This window comes from Podarcis liolepis (assembly GCF_965112155.1).
Source record: "Podarcis liolepis genome assembly, chromosome: 1".
In the NCBI taxonomy this organism is placed as follows: Eukaryota; Metazoa; Chordata; class Lepidosauria; order Squamata; family Lacertidae; genus Podarcis; species Podarcis liolepis.
This window is the reverse complement of record NC_139554.1, coordinates 10472971-10489273: the sequence shown is the minus strand read 5'-3', so window position 1 is coordinate 10489273 and position 16303 is coordinate 10472971. Positions and strand designations below refer to the sequence as shown.

Below are 16303 nucleotides of genomic sequence, written 5' to 3'. Positions count from 1 at the left end.
TGAAAAGGTCAGTTTCCAGAGCGCAATGCTCCCTACATTCCCAAAACCACTGTCAGAATAGTAACAGCTCTCAAGCATAAACACGCTGACTACCCTTGATTTAAACCACTAGCGGAACCTTTCTTGTGCCGAAAAGTGCTCTTGAAAGGATTAACAGTGAAGACCTTATTTAATTTGGTCTTATTTCTATTTTCCAGACCTCTACTTCTGGAGGATGCAGTTTTAGTCGCAGTTGCTATGGAGAAGATCAAGGAGCAGTTTTCCAGTCTCCAAATAGCAAAACGGTGTGCACTAGCAGAAGACCCCACTTATCTGTTGGACTTGGATATTTCAAGAGGCGGAGGGAGCCAGTTGGTGGCCGTTTCGTGTTCCGATAAATCAATCAGGGTTTACAACAGAGAGACGCTCACTTTGCTACGGGAATATAGCAGCCGTCCCGGGCTGCTCAGCGGCGTCCGATTTGCACATACGTGTGAAAGTGTGTTGTTCTCCGCTTGCAGCGATGGAACAGTGAAATGCTGGGACACGCGCTTGGCGACCGCAGGGCCGACACAGTTGTTCCGTGGCTCCCTTTCAAATGCCTTCATTAGCTTTGACGTAAGCTGCAACGACCTCATAGTCTGCGCTGGAACGGAAAAAGTGGGGGACGATGTGTTCATGGCCTTCTGGGATGCTCGCAGCTGCGCGAGTAGTGTAGCTTCCAGCAACGAGCCTCTGGGCTTCTACTCGGAGACCCACAACGATGACATCACCAAAATTCGTTTCCACCCCACCAAACAGAACCTGGTAGTTTCTGGGTCAACCGACGGGCTGGTGAACGTGTTTGACATCAACAAGGACAGCGAAGAAGATGGACTGGTTGCTACCTGCAACTCCGACTCGTCGGTCAGTTCCGTCGGGTGGTCCGGGAAAGATTACCAGCAGGTCTATTGCACGACGCACGACGAAGGGTTTTGTCGGTGGGATCTTGCCCAGCTGGAGACCGAGGAGCCAGTCACATTGCTGCATGTTCCAGACGCCCGAGAAGCAGCAAGTGGACAAAGCACCAAGGTGGACTACTTAATCGGCGGCTTGTACCATGAAACGATGGACAAGTTGGTTGTTGTTGGGGGAACGTCATCAGGAAACATCTGCCTCCTGGACTGTGGGGTTGGTGGCCTGAGTTCTGTAGGAGTCCTTCAGGAGGGGCACTCTGCTCCCGTCCGCTCATTCTGCTGGAACGTGGCAGATGATTCTTTGCTGACCGGTGGAGAGGATGCGCAGTTGTTGCTATGGAAACCTGGAGCCGTGGGGAAAGCCTTTGGAAAGAAGACTTCTATGAAGACTGCTTCCTCTGTTCATCAGCGGCTGAGAGTTCACCAGCACGCTTTCAAGAGCAAGAAAAAACGGACGTCTTTGTAAAGAGGTGGCTGCGATGGGGAGTGAGGAGGCCTCTACCTGAAAGTGATTCCAGAAGGGTACCTGCCTTAGCCCGTTTCAGGGGGGAAACAAGTCCTGCAGCACCTTGAAGACTTAATTTATTATGGCATAATGTTTCGTGGACTAAGGTTTGCTTCATCACGCACGGAAGCTTATGCCATAATAAATTAGTTGGGTCTTTAGGGTGCTGCAGTTTTCCACTTGTAGAGAGTTGACCTTTTGAAAAGTTGCAACACTTTTTTGGGGGGAGTGAGTTCCTTGCAGGTATTTGATGTGTACAGCTCGACAGCCGTGGCCTTGTTTACTCGGAAAATATCCTCTCCGTGTCAGTGGGGACCCCAACTTCCAGCAAAGTTGGCACTGGATTGGTGCCTCGATAGGAGAAGCCTGCCAAGCAAATTAAAAGGTATCGTTCTTTTGTCTGAAGCTGCTTATGACAGGCTTGTTCAAACATTTCTCTCCAGATCCCAACAGCCCAAATTATATTTTGCCATAGATGGAATTTTCTTAAAACGATGCCTGAAGTCATGGGGAGTGGAGGAAGAGGGAGATAAGCCTACTAAAAGAGGCATAAGGGACAAATTATCATAGAATCATAGAGTTGGAAGAGACCACAAGGGCCATCGAGTCCAACCCCCTGCCAAGCAGGAAACACCACCAGAGCACTCCTGACATATGGTTGTCAAGCCTCTGCTTAAAGACCTCCAAAGTAGGAGACTCCACCACACTCCTTGGCAGCAAATTCCACTGTCAAACAGCTCTTACTGTCAGGAAGTTCTTCCTAATGTTTAGGTGGAATCTTCTTTCTTGTAGTTTGGATCCATTGCTCCGTGTCCGCTTCTCTGGAGCAGCAGAAAACAACCTTTCTCCCTCCTCTATGTGACATCCTTTTATATATTTGAACATGGCTATCCTATCACCCCTTAACCTCCTCTTCTCCAGGCTAAACATGCCCAGCTCCCTTAGCCGTTCCTCATAAGGCATCGTTTCCAGGCCTTTGACCATTTTGGTTGCACTCCTCTGGACACGTTCCAGTTTGTCAGTGTCCTTCTTGAATTGTGGTGCCCAGAATTGAGAATGGCAAGATTAGAAAGTTCCCTTCTGCACCCCATCAGTTCTGTGAAACTTGATATTTGTCACACAAGGCCTCCTCTCCAATGAATGAACTGGACACCCACAGCATCTCTCTTATTTTGGGGTGGGGCTGGGGACTAGCCTGTGGCCTCCAATCATCCCTGATCATTTTCTGCAGCTAATGGATGTTGTAGTTCTTACCTGCTTCTGATTTCATCCATTTTCTGCAGGTGGGAAGGGAACTGGTCTCTGTTTGGAAATACTACAGGCTGAATACATGGTTCCCATGATTTGGGGATGCACACAACACACCCAGTTCCTTATTTGTTATCAGAGGCCATTGTGCATTTATGAGCATTGTGCAAACATGACTGTTATGACTGTAGACATTTATTGTGGATCTTGAAGGGGGAGTCTTACCAGTCATGGAAGCTTATGGTTTTTGGTAGTGCAAACATTATTTTGAGGTCTTGGGGCATATTGGGTGATGCCCAAGTAAATCTTACTGAAAAGTAGACCCACTGAAATTTAGCCTGTTGATTTTACTGGATCTACTCTGATCATAGCTAATTCGCTCATTCCCTTTAGTTCCTCTTCTGAATGAGTTGTTTTTCGAACTTTGGTCCAGATGAGGAACTGAAAACTGGGAACTGCTAGCTAACTTTAGCACTGCGTATCACATCAAGACACAAGGTAGTTTGTTTCGATCTCTGCAAACTTTCAGTTCCCAGAAATCCATGGATATAAAAATGAAAGTCTGGAATCTGAAGCTATGGATCTTCAAAAACTGATTATTATTAGAGAAAATTTCTTACTTATTTTGTAAATGATACATGGATTCATGTGGCTGATTTTGTAGGCACATCATTGCTTTGAAGTTGTTTACAATACCCAGATTTACTTAATACCACAATCTGTCAAGGCTGGAGACAGGCACTGATTGGGGTCTCTCCCCCACCCCCACCCCAAGAGCTGGCACCAGTTTGAAACCAAGACTGTGCCGTGTATGTTTCTCCCTGTCACTTAGCAGTAAACAGGTGCTGCAGATTTTTAAAAAATATAGTTTCTTTTCTTTCTGGATTGATGCTGACAGTAAGAATAACAGATTAAGTATAGATAATAAAAACTTCCTTTTGTTTACTACAGTGTGGGTGGTTTCTGTAACCAACTATCCGATTTTTCCCGACTTGCAAAAGCTTAGTTTTCAAAAACGAAAGCAGCTTTGTACATTTTGTATTCCATAAATATACTAGGCAATATTCATCACAGTCATTCTGTTAGCACAAGGACCTTCAGCTGTGCAGTGAATCTTTCCTTCTCTCTTTTCTCCCCATGCACCCCCCAACAAATTATTAAAAACACGATACAACCTCGGCCATTTAAAGCTTCCCTAAACATGGCAGCCTTCAGATGTCTTCTAAAAGTCAGATAGTTCTTTATTTCCTTACCATCTGACGGGAGGGCGTTCCACAGGGCGGGTGCCACCACTGAGAAGGCCTTCTCCCTGTTTCCCTGTAACCTCACTTCTCGCAGGGAGGGAACCGCCAGAAGGCCCTCAGAGCTGGATGATGGAGGTGGAGATGCTCCTTTGGGTATAAAAGGCCAAGGCCGTTTAGGGCTTTAAATGTCAAAGCTAGTGCCTGCCAACATCAGGAATACTCAGCTAGGTATAACAGCGATCTTGATTCGTGCTTTTCCATCGTCACTACAGCAGGATCTTCTGCCTACAACATTTCAGGTTCTGGCTCCTACAACTGACCTCCGAAGATTCTGGGTTGGAGAATGTTCCTTCCAGGGTACAGACCCAGGTTTGTCTTCCTACAGACTTGAGCCAGCTCCAACCCCTCGGACAGAAATGCTGCAATGCTTGTTGGCTATTGCTTGTGTCCCTGAACTTCTCTTTTATTTAAAGAAGATTGAAAAAGACACGCAACCTAAATTTACCTCCCTTTTGGGATCTGTAGATTGGCATGGTGGTGGGTGGGATGAACTGACATTTTCCTTTCTGTATCCATATGGCAATGCCGTCACAAAACCAGGCATGTGGATGGTTGTTCGCTGTGCGATGAACTTTGCTATTGCCATACGTACAGCAGACACGATTTTGGCAGTTGTCAAGTACATGGGGGCGTCGGAGTTCGTCGCTCGCTGGACCTCTTCAGGCAACGTCATCTGCTTGACTTGTCAGCTTTTAAGGGGCTTTGGGTTGGGCTCAGCGTTTGAGGGATTCCACACGCCCCAAGTGTGGTGCATTTTGAGGGGGAAGACAAAGCGTCACTTCTGGAAAATGGCCTTGTTTCGTCATCCTAGGCTTCATCAGTAGAACAGGCTCATATGTAATATTACAGTGGTACCTCGGGTTAAGTACTTAATTCGTTCCGGAGGTCCGTTCTTACCTGAAACTGTTCTTAACCTGAAGCACCACTTTAGCTAATGGGGCCTCCTGCTGCTGCTGCGCCGCCGGAGCACGATTTCAGTTCTCATCCTGAAACAAAGTTCTTAACCTGAAGCACTATTTCTGGGTTAGCGGAGTCTGTAACCTGAAGCGTATGTAACCTGAAGCGTATGTAACCCGAGGTACCACTGTATTACAGGATAGTGGATCTTACAGCATAGTAGTGGTTGCAGCCTAGGATGACAAAACAAGGCTAATATTCCGGAAATCCTTGTCTTAGATTCTGTGAAAGGATTCTGTGGAACTGCAACAACTCTTCATGTAGATTATTGGACTCTATGAACACACAGGTAGAACAGACACTTATACATGTATGGACCTTAAGCGTGAACTGACTAGAGAATGAACTGCTTTTTTCGTTGAACTTTATGAGACTTCCGTTGAAATCTACAATTTGATACAATGAATAGTATACGTTATTTATTCAAAAGCACAGCCAGTTACGTCTTGTGTGTTTATATAAAGATCTGAGCTGGCACAGAAACTGGCTCCCCTAACCCCTAGGAATAAAACCTATTGGATTTTATTTTATTATTTTTATTTTAGTTTATTTATATGAAACTTTTTAGCCACTTGTCCCCTGAAGGTCTCCAAGTGGCTCACAGCAAATAAAAATATACTGTACATAATACCATAAGGGGAAAAGCGGAGGGGGGGGGAATTATAGACTTCAAGGGTGCCCCCGAGGGTCATCCAGTCCACTCTCCTGCAATGCTGGAATCTTTTGCCCAAGGTGGGGCTTGAACCCCCGAACCTGAGATTTAAGTGCCTCGCACTCTACTGACTGAGCTATCCCAGCTGCCATGGGGAATCATGTTAATATTTAATATCACATACATAGAAAAGAAAAACAAAGAAAAGCGTACCAGCCGCATAAACAGTGGTAAACAATATTAACAATACTTACACAATAAAGAAGGCAATACTTTATTTTATGTTACTGCAATGAATTGAGGGAACCCTCAGAGCAGGTATAGGGGGCATGCAGGGAATGGAAGCAGAAAAAGTTACACTAAAAGTTACAGCTAAAAGTTGTGCTAGGGTAACTGGCTGAATCCTGCCCCTTGATGCCTTGCATGCTGTTGAGAGGCTTAACTTTCTTTGGCCTATAACAAGTCAGCCTTTGCCACAGTGGTAGGAGCCTGTCTGCTGCCTGCAGTGCTCTCTGTGTTTCGGGGAAGCCGATCTAGTGCCAAATTATTCATAGTAAGGCTCTGGTCTCTGATTAAAGCTCTGCATGCTGTGCTTATCCAAGTAGGAAACGGGGGGAAAACCCACTTCTGGAATAATCCCACAACCTGTGTGTCAAGGGGTTGTCATCCATTTATGGAAGCGTTAATTTGCCAGTCTATTTTTAAAGTTTCGGTCTGAGCATGCTGGGGAATCTTCGCCGTGCCCAAACGATGCATCAGAGAAGCTGTAGGAAGGCCTTCCTAAAGCAACCAGTTGCATTATCAAAACATTGAAACCCGTGTTAATGGGACAACTTATCAAAAAACCCCAAAACTGGGTGGTCTTATATGGGACGGAACTCAAACCGTATGCAAAAGTTAAAGGGAATGAGGAAGGCTGAAGGTTGTCCCACCGCCACCCAAATGATACAGGCGTTCTGGTCGCTGCCACAATTTCTCTATAACACCAATACAGTGGTACCTCGGGTTACATACGCTTCAGGTTACATACACTTCAGGCTACACACTCCGCTAACCCAGAAATAGTGCTTCAGGTTAAGAACTTTGCTTCAGGATGAGAACAGAAATTGTGCTCCGGCGGCACGGCAGCAGCAGGAGGCCCCATTAGCTAAAGTGGTGCTTCAGGTTAAGAACAGTTTCAGGTTAAGTATGGACCTCCGGAACGAATTAAGTACTTAACCCGAGGTACCACTGTATTCCCAGTAGTTAGAGCAGGAGTAGTCAACCTTTTTATACCTACTGCCCACTGATGCGTCTTTCTTGATGGTAAAATTTCCTTACCGCCCACCAGTGCTCGATGGAAGGTGGATTCAGTTTGTGCCGTAGAACCCCCTCCCGCCCACCTAGAATCCTGAAACGCCCACTAGTGGGCAGTAGGGACCAGATTGACAACCCCTGAGTTAGAGTAAGGCAAATTCCTGTTCCTAGGGAAAGGCAGGTTGGTTCAGGTGTGATGAAGAAGAGGTGTTACATTGATTGGAGCTGAGTGTGCACATTTGTGTTTTGCCAAACTCTTGCCCTCTGCACGTTCATTCTCCCATCTTGTGAACACACTTTTATAGGTTTCCCTTTACGAAATGATTGCTTTTATACCTGTGACTGCTCACCCCAGCCGGGGCTCTCATTCTCATGGTACAGAATCCAGTAGATCCTCTATTTGCATGGTGGATGGGAGCATTTTCTTCCATGCGCAAACCTTGATCACTCCAGTCTCTTGCAGCACAGCTACCCCCCACGTTGGAGGTTTGCGAATCGGCAGCGGATGGATGAGCCTCTTTAATGAACGCATTACTTTAACATTAATGGGATGTTTAAAAACAAAATAAACCCCAGGCTCCTGGGAACGTCTCCTCAGGCTACCAGCAATATTACTATAGATCTTGATTACAGAAGGACTAGATATGCAAGGAATATTGAAGCGGCAACTTCCCTTTAAGCCAGGTAGAGAACAGGATGTGGCTGGCAGACTCCGTGCCAGGCCATGCTGACTGCTGGGCCCGCCCACCTGTCAATCTCCTGTGACGTCACCATGCTCTCAGGTGACCCGACTTCAAAGGAAAGGATTGGGAGGGCAACAGAATAAGGTGCCAAATTCAAAAAGCACCGTCTTTCTGAAGCAGAGAATTGGGAGGGCAAGTGCATTCCTGCTTTTTCTCCATATTTAACTCCATATTTAAAGCCATGGCTGGACATTTCTGGCTCATAGAATCATAGAATCATAGAGTTGGAAGAGACCACAAGGGCCATCGAGTCCAACCCCCTGCCAAGCAGGAAACACCATCAGAGCACTCCTGACATATGGTTGTCAAGCCTCTGCTTAAAGACCTCCAAAGTAGGAGACTCCACCACACTCCTTGGCAGCAAATTCCACTGTCGAACAGCTCTTACTGTCAGGAAGTTCTTCCGAATGTTTAGGTGGAATCTTCTTTCTTGTAGTTTGAATCCATTGCTCCGTGTCCGCTTCTCTTGAGCAGCAGAAAACAACCTTTCTCCCTCCTCAATGTGACATCCTTTTATATATTTGAACATGGCTATCATATCACCCCTTAACCTCCTCTTCTCCAGGCTAAACATGCCCAGCTCCCTTAGCCGTTCCTCATAAGGCATCGTTTCCAGGCCTTTGACCATTTTGGTTGCCCTCCTCTGGACACGTTCCAGTTTGTCAGTGTCCTTCTTGAACTGTGGTGCCCAGAACTGGACACAGTACTCCAGGTGAGGTCTGACCAGAGCAGAATACAGTGGCACTATTACTTCCCTTGATCTAGATGCTATACTCCTATTGATGCAGCCCAGAATTGCATTGGCTTTTTTAGCTGCCGCGTCACACTGTTGGCTCATGTCAAGTTTGTGGTCAACCAAGACTCCTAGATCCTTTTCACATGTACTGCTCTCAAGCCAGGTGTCCCCCATCTTGTATTTGTGCCTCTCATTTTTTTTGCCCAAGTGCAATACTTTACATTTCTCCCTGCAATACTTTACATTTCTCCCTGTTAAAATTCATCTTGACGTCTTAGATGACATCAGGCATGGGAAAGGTGGACATCATACATGCAGGCAGACTGGAGGTTCCTTCAAGCGAGTAGAACACATCCTTTAAGTTGATTTTACTAATTGAGAAGTACAGAAAACACTGTATGGGTGAAATAGCTGCCATTTAATGATGGGTATCAGAAATCTGTGAATCTGGCAGTCCAAGGAGACCGTAAGCCCCATGCTTTTCCTTCTCCTACATGCAGCTGTTTAAAGAGGACATTGTATTGTGAGATTTGTTATTGAGAGTATTTGGGTACAGTTTTCACCCAGAGCCAGCCAACATATATCGTTTTCCTACAGTTTTGCCCTCATCAGTGCGGAGCACAATAACTCCGCTTTTCAGAAAACTGAGTCATGCCTGTGGAAAGGGATACACGTGGTTTTCATCTCTTTGCTGTTTTCATCAGCCTGGAGCAATGCCTCTCGTGCATCATTCGCAGCAACAGATTCCCATTTTGCCAGACACCCCCCCCCCAATAGCCAGCCTCTTTTGATTGGGACTGCTTCCTACCTCCCAGTGACAATGACCTCTGTCTTTAGGTTGTTTTCCCAAAATGTTGGCCCTCCCCTGCTGCACCAGACATGAAGGCAGGAGGGTTGGAGGGTGGGAATAGATGAAAGCAGGAATCGGTGTCTGGATGGTGCAGCAAGACTTTTTTAAAAAAGGAAGGGGTGGTTCTTGGTGGTGTGTGTGTGTGTGTTTGTGCTACTTGGGCTCCACTCCAACAAAATGTCATGGGCTGGTACTGAGGCTGGCACACATCATCAAATCTCTGGCAATTTCTTCCACCTGAAGACAGGTTAGTCTCCAGTAAAGCAATTCCAGAACTGTTGGGGAAGACTTGGGTGGGTCAGGTCTGGCTGGCTGGCTTTGCATTGCCTAAAAGGTAAAGGTAAAGGGATCTCTGACCATTAGGTCCAGTCGTGACAGACTCTGGGGTTGTGGCGCTCATCTCGCTTTATTGGCCGAGGGAGCCAGCGTTTGTCCGCAGACAGCTTCCGGGTCATGTGGCCAGCATGACTAAGCCACTTCTGGCGAACCAGAGCACTGCATGGAAATGCCGTTTACCCTCCCGCCGGAGTGGTACCTATTTATCTACTTGCACTTTGACGTGCTTTCAAACTGCTAGGTTGGCAGGAGCAGGGACCGAACAACGGGAGCTCACCCTGTCGTGGGAATTCGAACCGCTGACCTTCTGATCAACAAGTTCTAGGCTCTGTGGTTTAACCCACAGCGCCACCCGTGTCCCTTCGCATTGCCTAGTGCCAGCTAAATAAATGAGACAAAGGTTCAAAAGGGGGGGGGGTGGTAATAATCAAATCTATGCACAGCAAATGAGGAAATGCTGAAATAGACCAGTTGTAAAAACAAAATGACCACCATCAATTAACCCTGCAGAGTGAGAAAAGGAAGCTCTTGGACTCAGGAACTCTTTACCATGGGTTTGTGAATGGCAGAAGATTTCCACTGCAGGAGCAACACGAAGAGCACCAGCCCTTTGATTCATCCTTTTGGGGAGCAGCAAGAGCAAAGATATCATCAGCTGGTGGTCCCTGGAAGAACTAACTTGCCCTGGGAGTTGGTTACTTAAGTGACAGTTTAATAAATAATAATAATAATAATAATAATAATAATGTATTATTTATTCCCCATCCAACTGGCTGGGTTTCCCCAGCCACTCTGGGCGGCTCAAAACAAAACAAAACAAAATAAAACACACAGATATATAGTGGCACCTTTTGGAAGAAATACTTCAGGCCTCTTGGGAATGGCTATTTTGAACATCTTTTTAAAATTCAGAAGCCTATCGTATTTATATATTTAGATTTTATATTTATTTTTATTGGCATTGCGAGAGATTAGAGAGTCCAGAGCGTGGTTGTTTGTGTTTGCTTGGTTGCTGTGTGGTTTGTTTGCATGTGTGAAGGGGTGTGTGTGTTGTTGGCTCAGATAAGCCATATTTATTCATATTCTGTTGGGGGGGAATAGGTCATTGTATTGTTGTGCTGTATATGTGATATAGGGGAGCCACACCAGGATGAAGGCATTCTGCTTTGTTTGTCCCCATGCCAGTTAAAGTTGGCTAAATTCCCTAGTAGGGCAGTTTCCCATACATTTTTGTACCGGGGGTCTATATTCACTCCTGATAGGTCCTTCCAGTCTCTAGTTCCAGTGTGTAGCTGCTGAGAGTGACTTATGAGCCATGTGATCCTTGAAACCAAATGTCCATCATCACACATAATGGGCACTAGAGTCACTCCCTAACAAGCCTTGCTGCTGCTTGTATACCATAAACCAGATGTGATGTCACATGACAATTACAGTTACCTACCCTCCAGGGGACGTGGGTGGCGCTGTGGGTTAAAACACAGAGCCTAGGACTTGCTGATCAGAAGGTTGGCGGTTTGAATCCCCGCAACGGGGTGAGTTCCCGTTGCTTGGTCCCTGCTCCTGCCAACCTAGCAGTTCATAAGCACGTCAAAGTGCAAGTAGATAAATAGGTACCGCTCAGGCGGGAAGGTAAACGGCGTTTCCGTGCGCTGCTCTGGTTCGCCAGAAGCGGCTTAGCTATGCTGGCCACATGACCCGGAAGCTGTACGCCGGCTCCCTCGGCCAATAAAGCGAGATGAGCACCGCAACCCCAGAGTCGGTCACGACTAGACCTAATGGTCAGGGGTCCCTTTACTTTACCCTCCAGCAGTTACCCGATGAAAATAAGGACATCCTATTCCACACCCTCCAACATTTCTTCTTGGATGAAAATAGGGACATCCTAAGGAGAAGCAGGGCATTCCGGGATCAAATCAGAAACCGGGACGGACAGGTTCTGTAAATCTGGGACTGTCCCTGGAAAATAGCGACCCTTGGAAGGGTCTGCAATTTTTCCATATTATCTGTCCAGGAGATAGTTGCAAATGAGTTTGAGGTGGCCCCGAATGTCTGTTCCTAGTAGGCAAGCTTTTTATTTTTGACGTTACACGAGGGAGGAACTCATTGTACATTGACTACTGCAAGTTTCACATTTCGCTTAGGCCACTTTGGAATTCTGAAATTGTCGTGCTGGTTGCTTTTGCAACGACAGGGTCACTGGAAGAGGAGGGACGTGGAGAAACTCAAAAGTGTAGCCTCTGTTGCTGTGTGCAAGTTCCCTGTGGAGATGCAGAGGCAAGAAGGCAGGTTTGTGTTTTGTTGAAACTTGACAGAACTATGGAAACCCTCCACCCAGGTCTGCTTGGGTCAATGCAAGCTTAACTACGTTTTGCTTCGTGTGCTGGAGGTACTGACAAGCCTTGAAAAATATCCTCCTTTGAAACAATGCCTGGGACCTGGAAAAACAACAACCGTACACAGTTCCTGCTAACATAAGACTGCGAATGTGAGGGACATGGCAGCTGCTCTCAGGTAAAGATCAGCACAAACTGTTCTCGAGTCCTCATCACGTTGTGTACAAACAGTATTACTGTTCAGCCGAGAGCAGGACCTTGAGAATAGGATTCAATTGCAAGAGAAAAATCTGCGGCCAATTCTGAATTTTTAAATTACACAAGAACACATCGCATCTAGATAACGGCTTTGCTTTGCAAGAAGTTGTGGAGCATCCTGACTGGATAATCAGAATCAATATTGTGAGTGCTGCTATGGTAAATGCTTGCTAGATCATACAAAGAGTCCATCTAGTGTTCTCTGCCTTCAACAGGGATCAGATGCAGATGGGAAGAGGTTCATAAGGAGACCCTGGAGGAGATGACCTACCCTCTTCTTCTGCCACCATGCACTTCCGGATACTACATCCACCACTGAATAGCTCTTACAATCAGAATGTTACTGATATTTAGTCCAGATTTCCTTTCTTTTTACTTGAATCCATTGGTTTAGGTTCTACCTGGCTTCGGCTGGGGAGGGCGGGATATAAATAAATTTTTATTTATTTATTAATTATTATTATTATTATTATTATTATTATTATTATTATTATTATTATTCCCCTGTGGAGAGGCAGAAAACAAGCTTGCTCCATCCTCCATGTGACAGCCCTTTAGATATTTGAACATGGATATCATATCTTCTCTCAGTCTCCTCTTTTCCACGCTAAACACACTCAACTCCTTCAACCGTTCCTCATAAGGCTTGGTTCCAGACCCTCTTCTGCACGTTCCAGGTTGTCAATACCCTCCTTAAACTGAGGTGCCCAGAACTGGACTCCAGGTGCAGTCTGACCACACATTGTACTAGCTTCTCCGCAAGACATGGGGAACTTTGTCAAAAGCCTTACTGAAATCAAGGTACACTACGTTCCTGAATCCTGTTTTCACAGTGGCCAAGGTAGGAAACGCACATGCTGGACCTGAGCACAAGAACGCTCTCCCCTCCTGCGGTTCCAGCAACTGGTACTTTCTCTTCTCTCACAACTCCTCATGTTGTAAATCTCTTCTTAGAGTCACCTCTATGGACGCAGTTCCCATGGTAGCTTGAATGGTCAGGGATAGTAGGCGCCTGTGCTTCCAAGCAAGAACCAAGGAGATCCTTAATGGCAGCAGTGGGTGGGGGAACTGATGCTATGCTACCTGCAAATTCTCAAACTTTGGTCCCCAGCTGTTGTTGGGACTACAACTCCCACTGATCCTACTAGCTAGCGACGATGGGAGTTGTAGTCCAACGATAGCTGGAAGGCCACAGGTTAGCCACCCACTGAAATCAGAGAGATGTTGTATGTGTCCAGTTCTTAACACCCTCCATACATCAGAAAGGAAGCCTTGTGAGTTAGGCCAGCTACTTCTTCCAAGTCTGTCTGATTCGCTCCACTCCCTTGTCTAACACCACCCTACGTTCCAAGTTCAGCAACCACAATGTTTTACCACCCGTTACAGCGTGTAAGCCCTAGCGGTTTTCTAGGGAAATAAGGAAACAAAAAGTCGGCAGTGCTAGTCCTGTTAAGATCCCCTAAATCCCTACAAGATCTGTACATAGTAACATGAAGTTTGCTTGTAACATGCCGAGTTATGCATAAACTATGCAGGCCTGCAAATAGTTTCGTTGTGGGTTTTGCAAATATTTAAAGTGGCTTTGCAAAACAGCCCGGGTCAAAATCACAAGCTCATTCAGCCTCTTCTTTCTAGCCCTACCTGTTCTCACTGCATGCCTGTGTGTTACGTAAGAAACAGCTCACAAATTATCCAGGAAGAATGAGATTCTATGGGCGCTTTTGATTTGTGAAGAGTTAGCTATTATGATACAGGCAACATTCTCAGCAGAGATGACCCCCCTTCACCACTAGTGTTGGACTAAGAATTGCAAGTCCAGGGTGGAAATTCCCACTCAGACACAAAGCTCATCGGACAACCTTGGGACAACAGCTGTTTTTCAGCCTGACCTACCTCACTGGGTGGTTGTGAGAATACAATGGGGAGGGGGAGAAACCACATGGAGGCAAGGTGGATATAAATGTAATAATAAATAAATGTGCAAATCCTGTAGGCTGGAGAGAAGAAAGACTATTTCCTTCCCCTCTCCAATGTTTACAGTCAGCATCATTCTCACTGAATGCACAATGTGACCATATTTTGTCCATCACCTAAAATCATCTACATGAGTGTTCCGGGCACCACAACTGTTGCAAATTGGTTCATAATACAAAATCCATGCAATGACAACCAAAACCAAAACCCATGCACAATGCCTGCTGGAGATGTTACATACTCTAGCAATAGCTGCAGTCATGGTCATTAGATGGCAATATTCTTAGTGATGCACTCATAATTCAGTGATTAACCGTCTAGGTTCCTGCTCAGTCTGAAATAACTGAATACAACAATTCTCACTAGAGGAAGTGGGATCTCCCACAAAACTAATCTTAAGGTTTTTTGTGATGTAGATTTTATGTTTAAGTTGCTTCATAGATAGCTAGCTAGCTAGATAGATAGATAGATAGATGATATAGATATAGATATATAGAAGGTATCAATATCCATCTGTCATGGATGCTTTAGATGAGATTCCTGCATTGCAAAGCGTTGGACTAGATGGCCCTTGGGTTCTTTCCAACTCAGTGATATTGAATGCTATTGTTTTATTGAATTTAGGAACTTAATTGATGAAGGGTGGTTTAAAAATGGATTAAGTAAACAAAGTGTCTGTGCCATTAAGAATTTAAGTGACTGGATCTTACCATTTTAGATAACCGGATCATATACCATAACTTTAGCTATGAAGCCAACATATACAATAAAAAGTACAGGATATTTTATGAATAATTCACTCTGAAAATATCACCTAAAACCTAGCTACACATAAATGGTGTTCTCTTCCAAAAGTAGTTGTAGCAATGCATTTTTCAAATGAAGGCCACAAAACAATAACCATTGTGAGAGTTTGCATATATTCATGAACTCAACTGTGCTTTTTGGGTTGGGTGATCACCTCAGTGCTACAGATAAAACAAAATCAATCAGGGAGGTGCTTTTTTTTTATTATCCTAAAGGCCACCCAATATGCTACAGGCAGGATTAAGTATCGAGATTCAAAACCCCAGTCTCCTAGGGTGGCATTCAACTAAGTTGTACTCAGAAACTGAGTAACTGAAATTAACAAACCTAACCCCATTTGCATTTATTTTTGCTTTGAGTATAATTCAATACCACCCCTACATCAGATGGCACTATCTAAAGGCAATAAAGACAGGGCTGGACAGATTTAGAACTTGTTAATTCAGTTTGGCCACAACAGAAGTGTAAAACTATTGTGATTAATTGCAGTCAGTTATACTTTTTAACATAATAATAACAGTGCATTTCTCTTTAAAAATGAAAGGGGTGGGAAATATGAACATGTAGCTTAATGAAAACTTATTCCAACTTGTCAGTGACATTTCTTTATATGCCTCATCAAAATCTATTAACAATCCAACAGGCACTGAATAGCTTTGAATATAGGAAGTGCCATTCTTAAATTAACGCATGCAATTAGCTGTTGGAGGCGCAGTGTTCTTAATGCCATCATGCCACTACACAGCATTTGGCATTTTGAAGACTGTAGGAGTGACTGGTACACATTACAAAACATACAGGCTACCTTATGAAGGCAAGGGTCTCTTATGGTAGACTCAAATAATATCAATAAGAACCATTAAGTCTGCCTTATCCCAGAATTTTTCTGTTGCAAAAGTGGGCATAAAATGCTGCAGATTTTTAGTTGTCAGAATAAGGCTTTCCAGTTTGTTGTTGTTGTTTTTTTAAGTACAAGTCCTGTTGAAGGATGGAAATTTGGCACCAAAGCAACATTTTAGGCAGCTGACAATTTCTGGAATTTTTCCAATCCTTTTCACAGGAGTTTAGTGGCACCATGGCAGGTCAAAATCTGGTTGACAGGCCGTTAAGCCCTCCACGGGGAGTGGATTCAGGTTCAATGGACAGGGCAAAATTTTACTTTTTATGCTTGTGATTCCAGCTCAAGTGAAAATAATAATTCAGCACAGTGGCTGTATTTCAGTTCAACTCCCAGAACGGAAGTAATAAGAAAGCACAGCGAATGACGAGTAAGCAGGACATCTTCCGTCAATTTTTGAACTCAAAAGGAACCTTTAGGGAGGTGGCTATCTCACACGTTGGAGGGAGGGAGGCAGGAAAGGGCAGA

At 44.9% G+C, this 16303-nt stretch overlaps 1 protein-coding gene and 1 long non-coding RNA gene across 2 annotated transcripts; one reads left to right on the top strand and one right to left on the bottom strand.

Moving 5' to 3' along the window:
* Positions 1-213: 213 nt before the first annotated feature.
* WDR89 (WD repeat domain 89) lies at positions 214-1997 on the top strand. The gene has a single exon (XM_083519789.1). The coding sequence runs from the start codon at positions 238-240 to the stop codon at positions 1399-1401; it is 1164 nt and encodes a 387-aa protein (XP_083375915.1). The 5' UTR covers positions 214-237; the 3' UTR covers positions 1402-1997.
* A 3467-nt stretch (positions 1998-5464) lies between these two features.
* On the bottom strand, positions 5465-7769 carry LOC310686096. Its single transcript, XR_014515714.1, has 2 exons — positions 6821-7769; positions 5465-6578 (listed from the first exon to the last, which is right to left on the bottom strand). It is a non-coding gene; the product is annotated as an uncharacterized lncRNA (long non-coding RNA).
* Positions 7770-16303: the final 8534 nt, after the last annotated feature.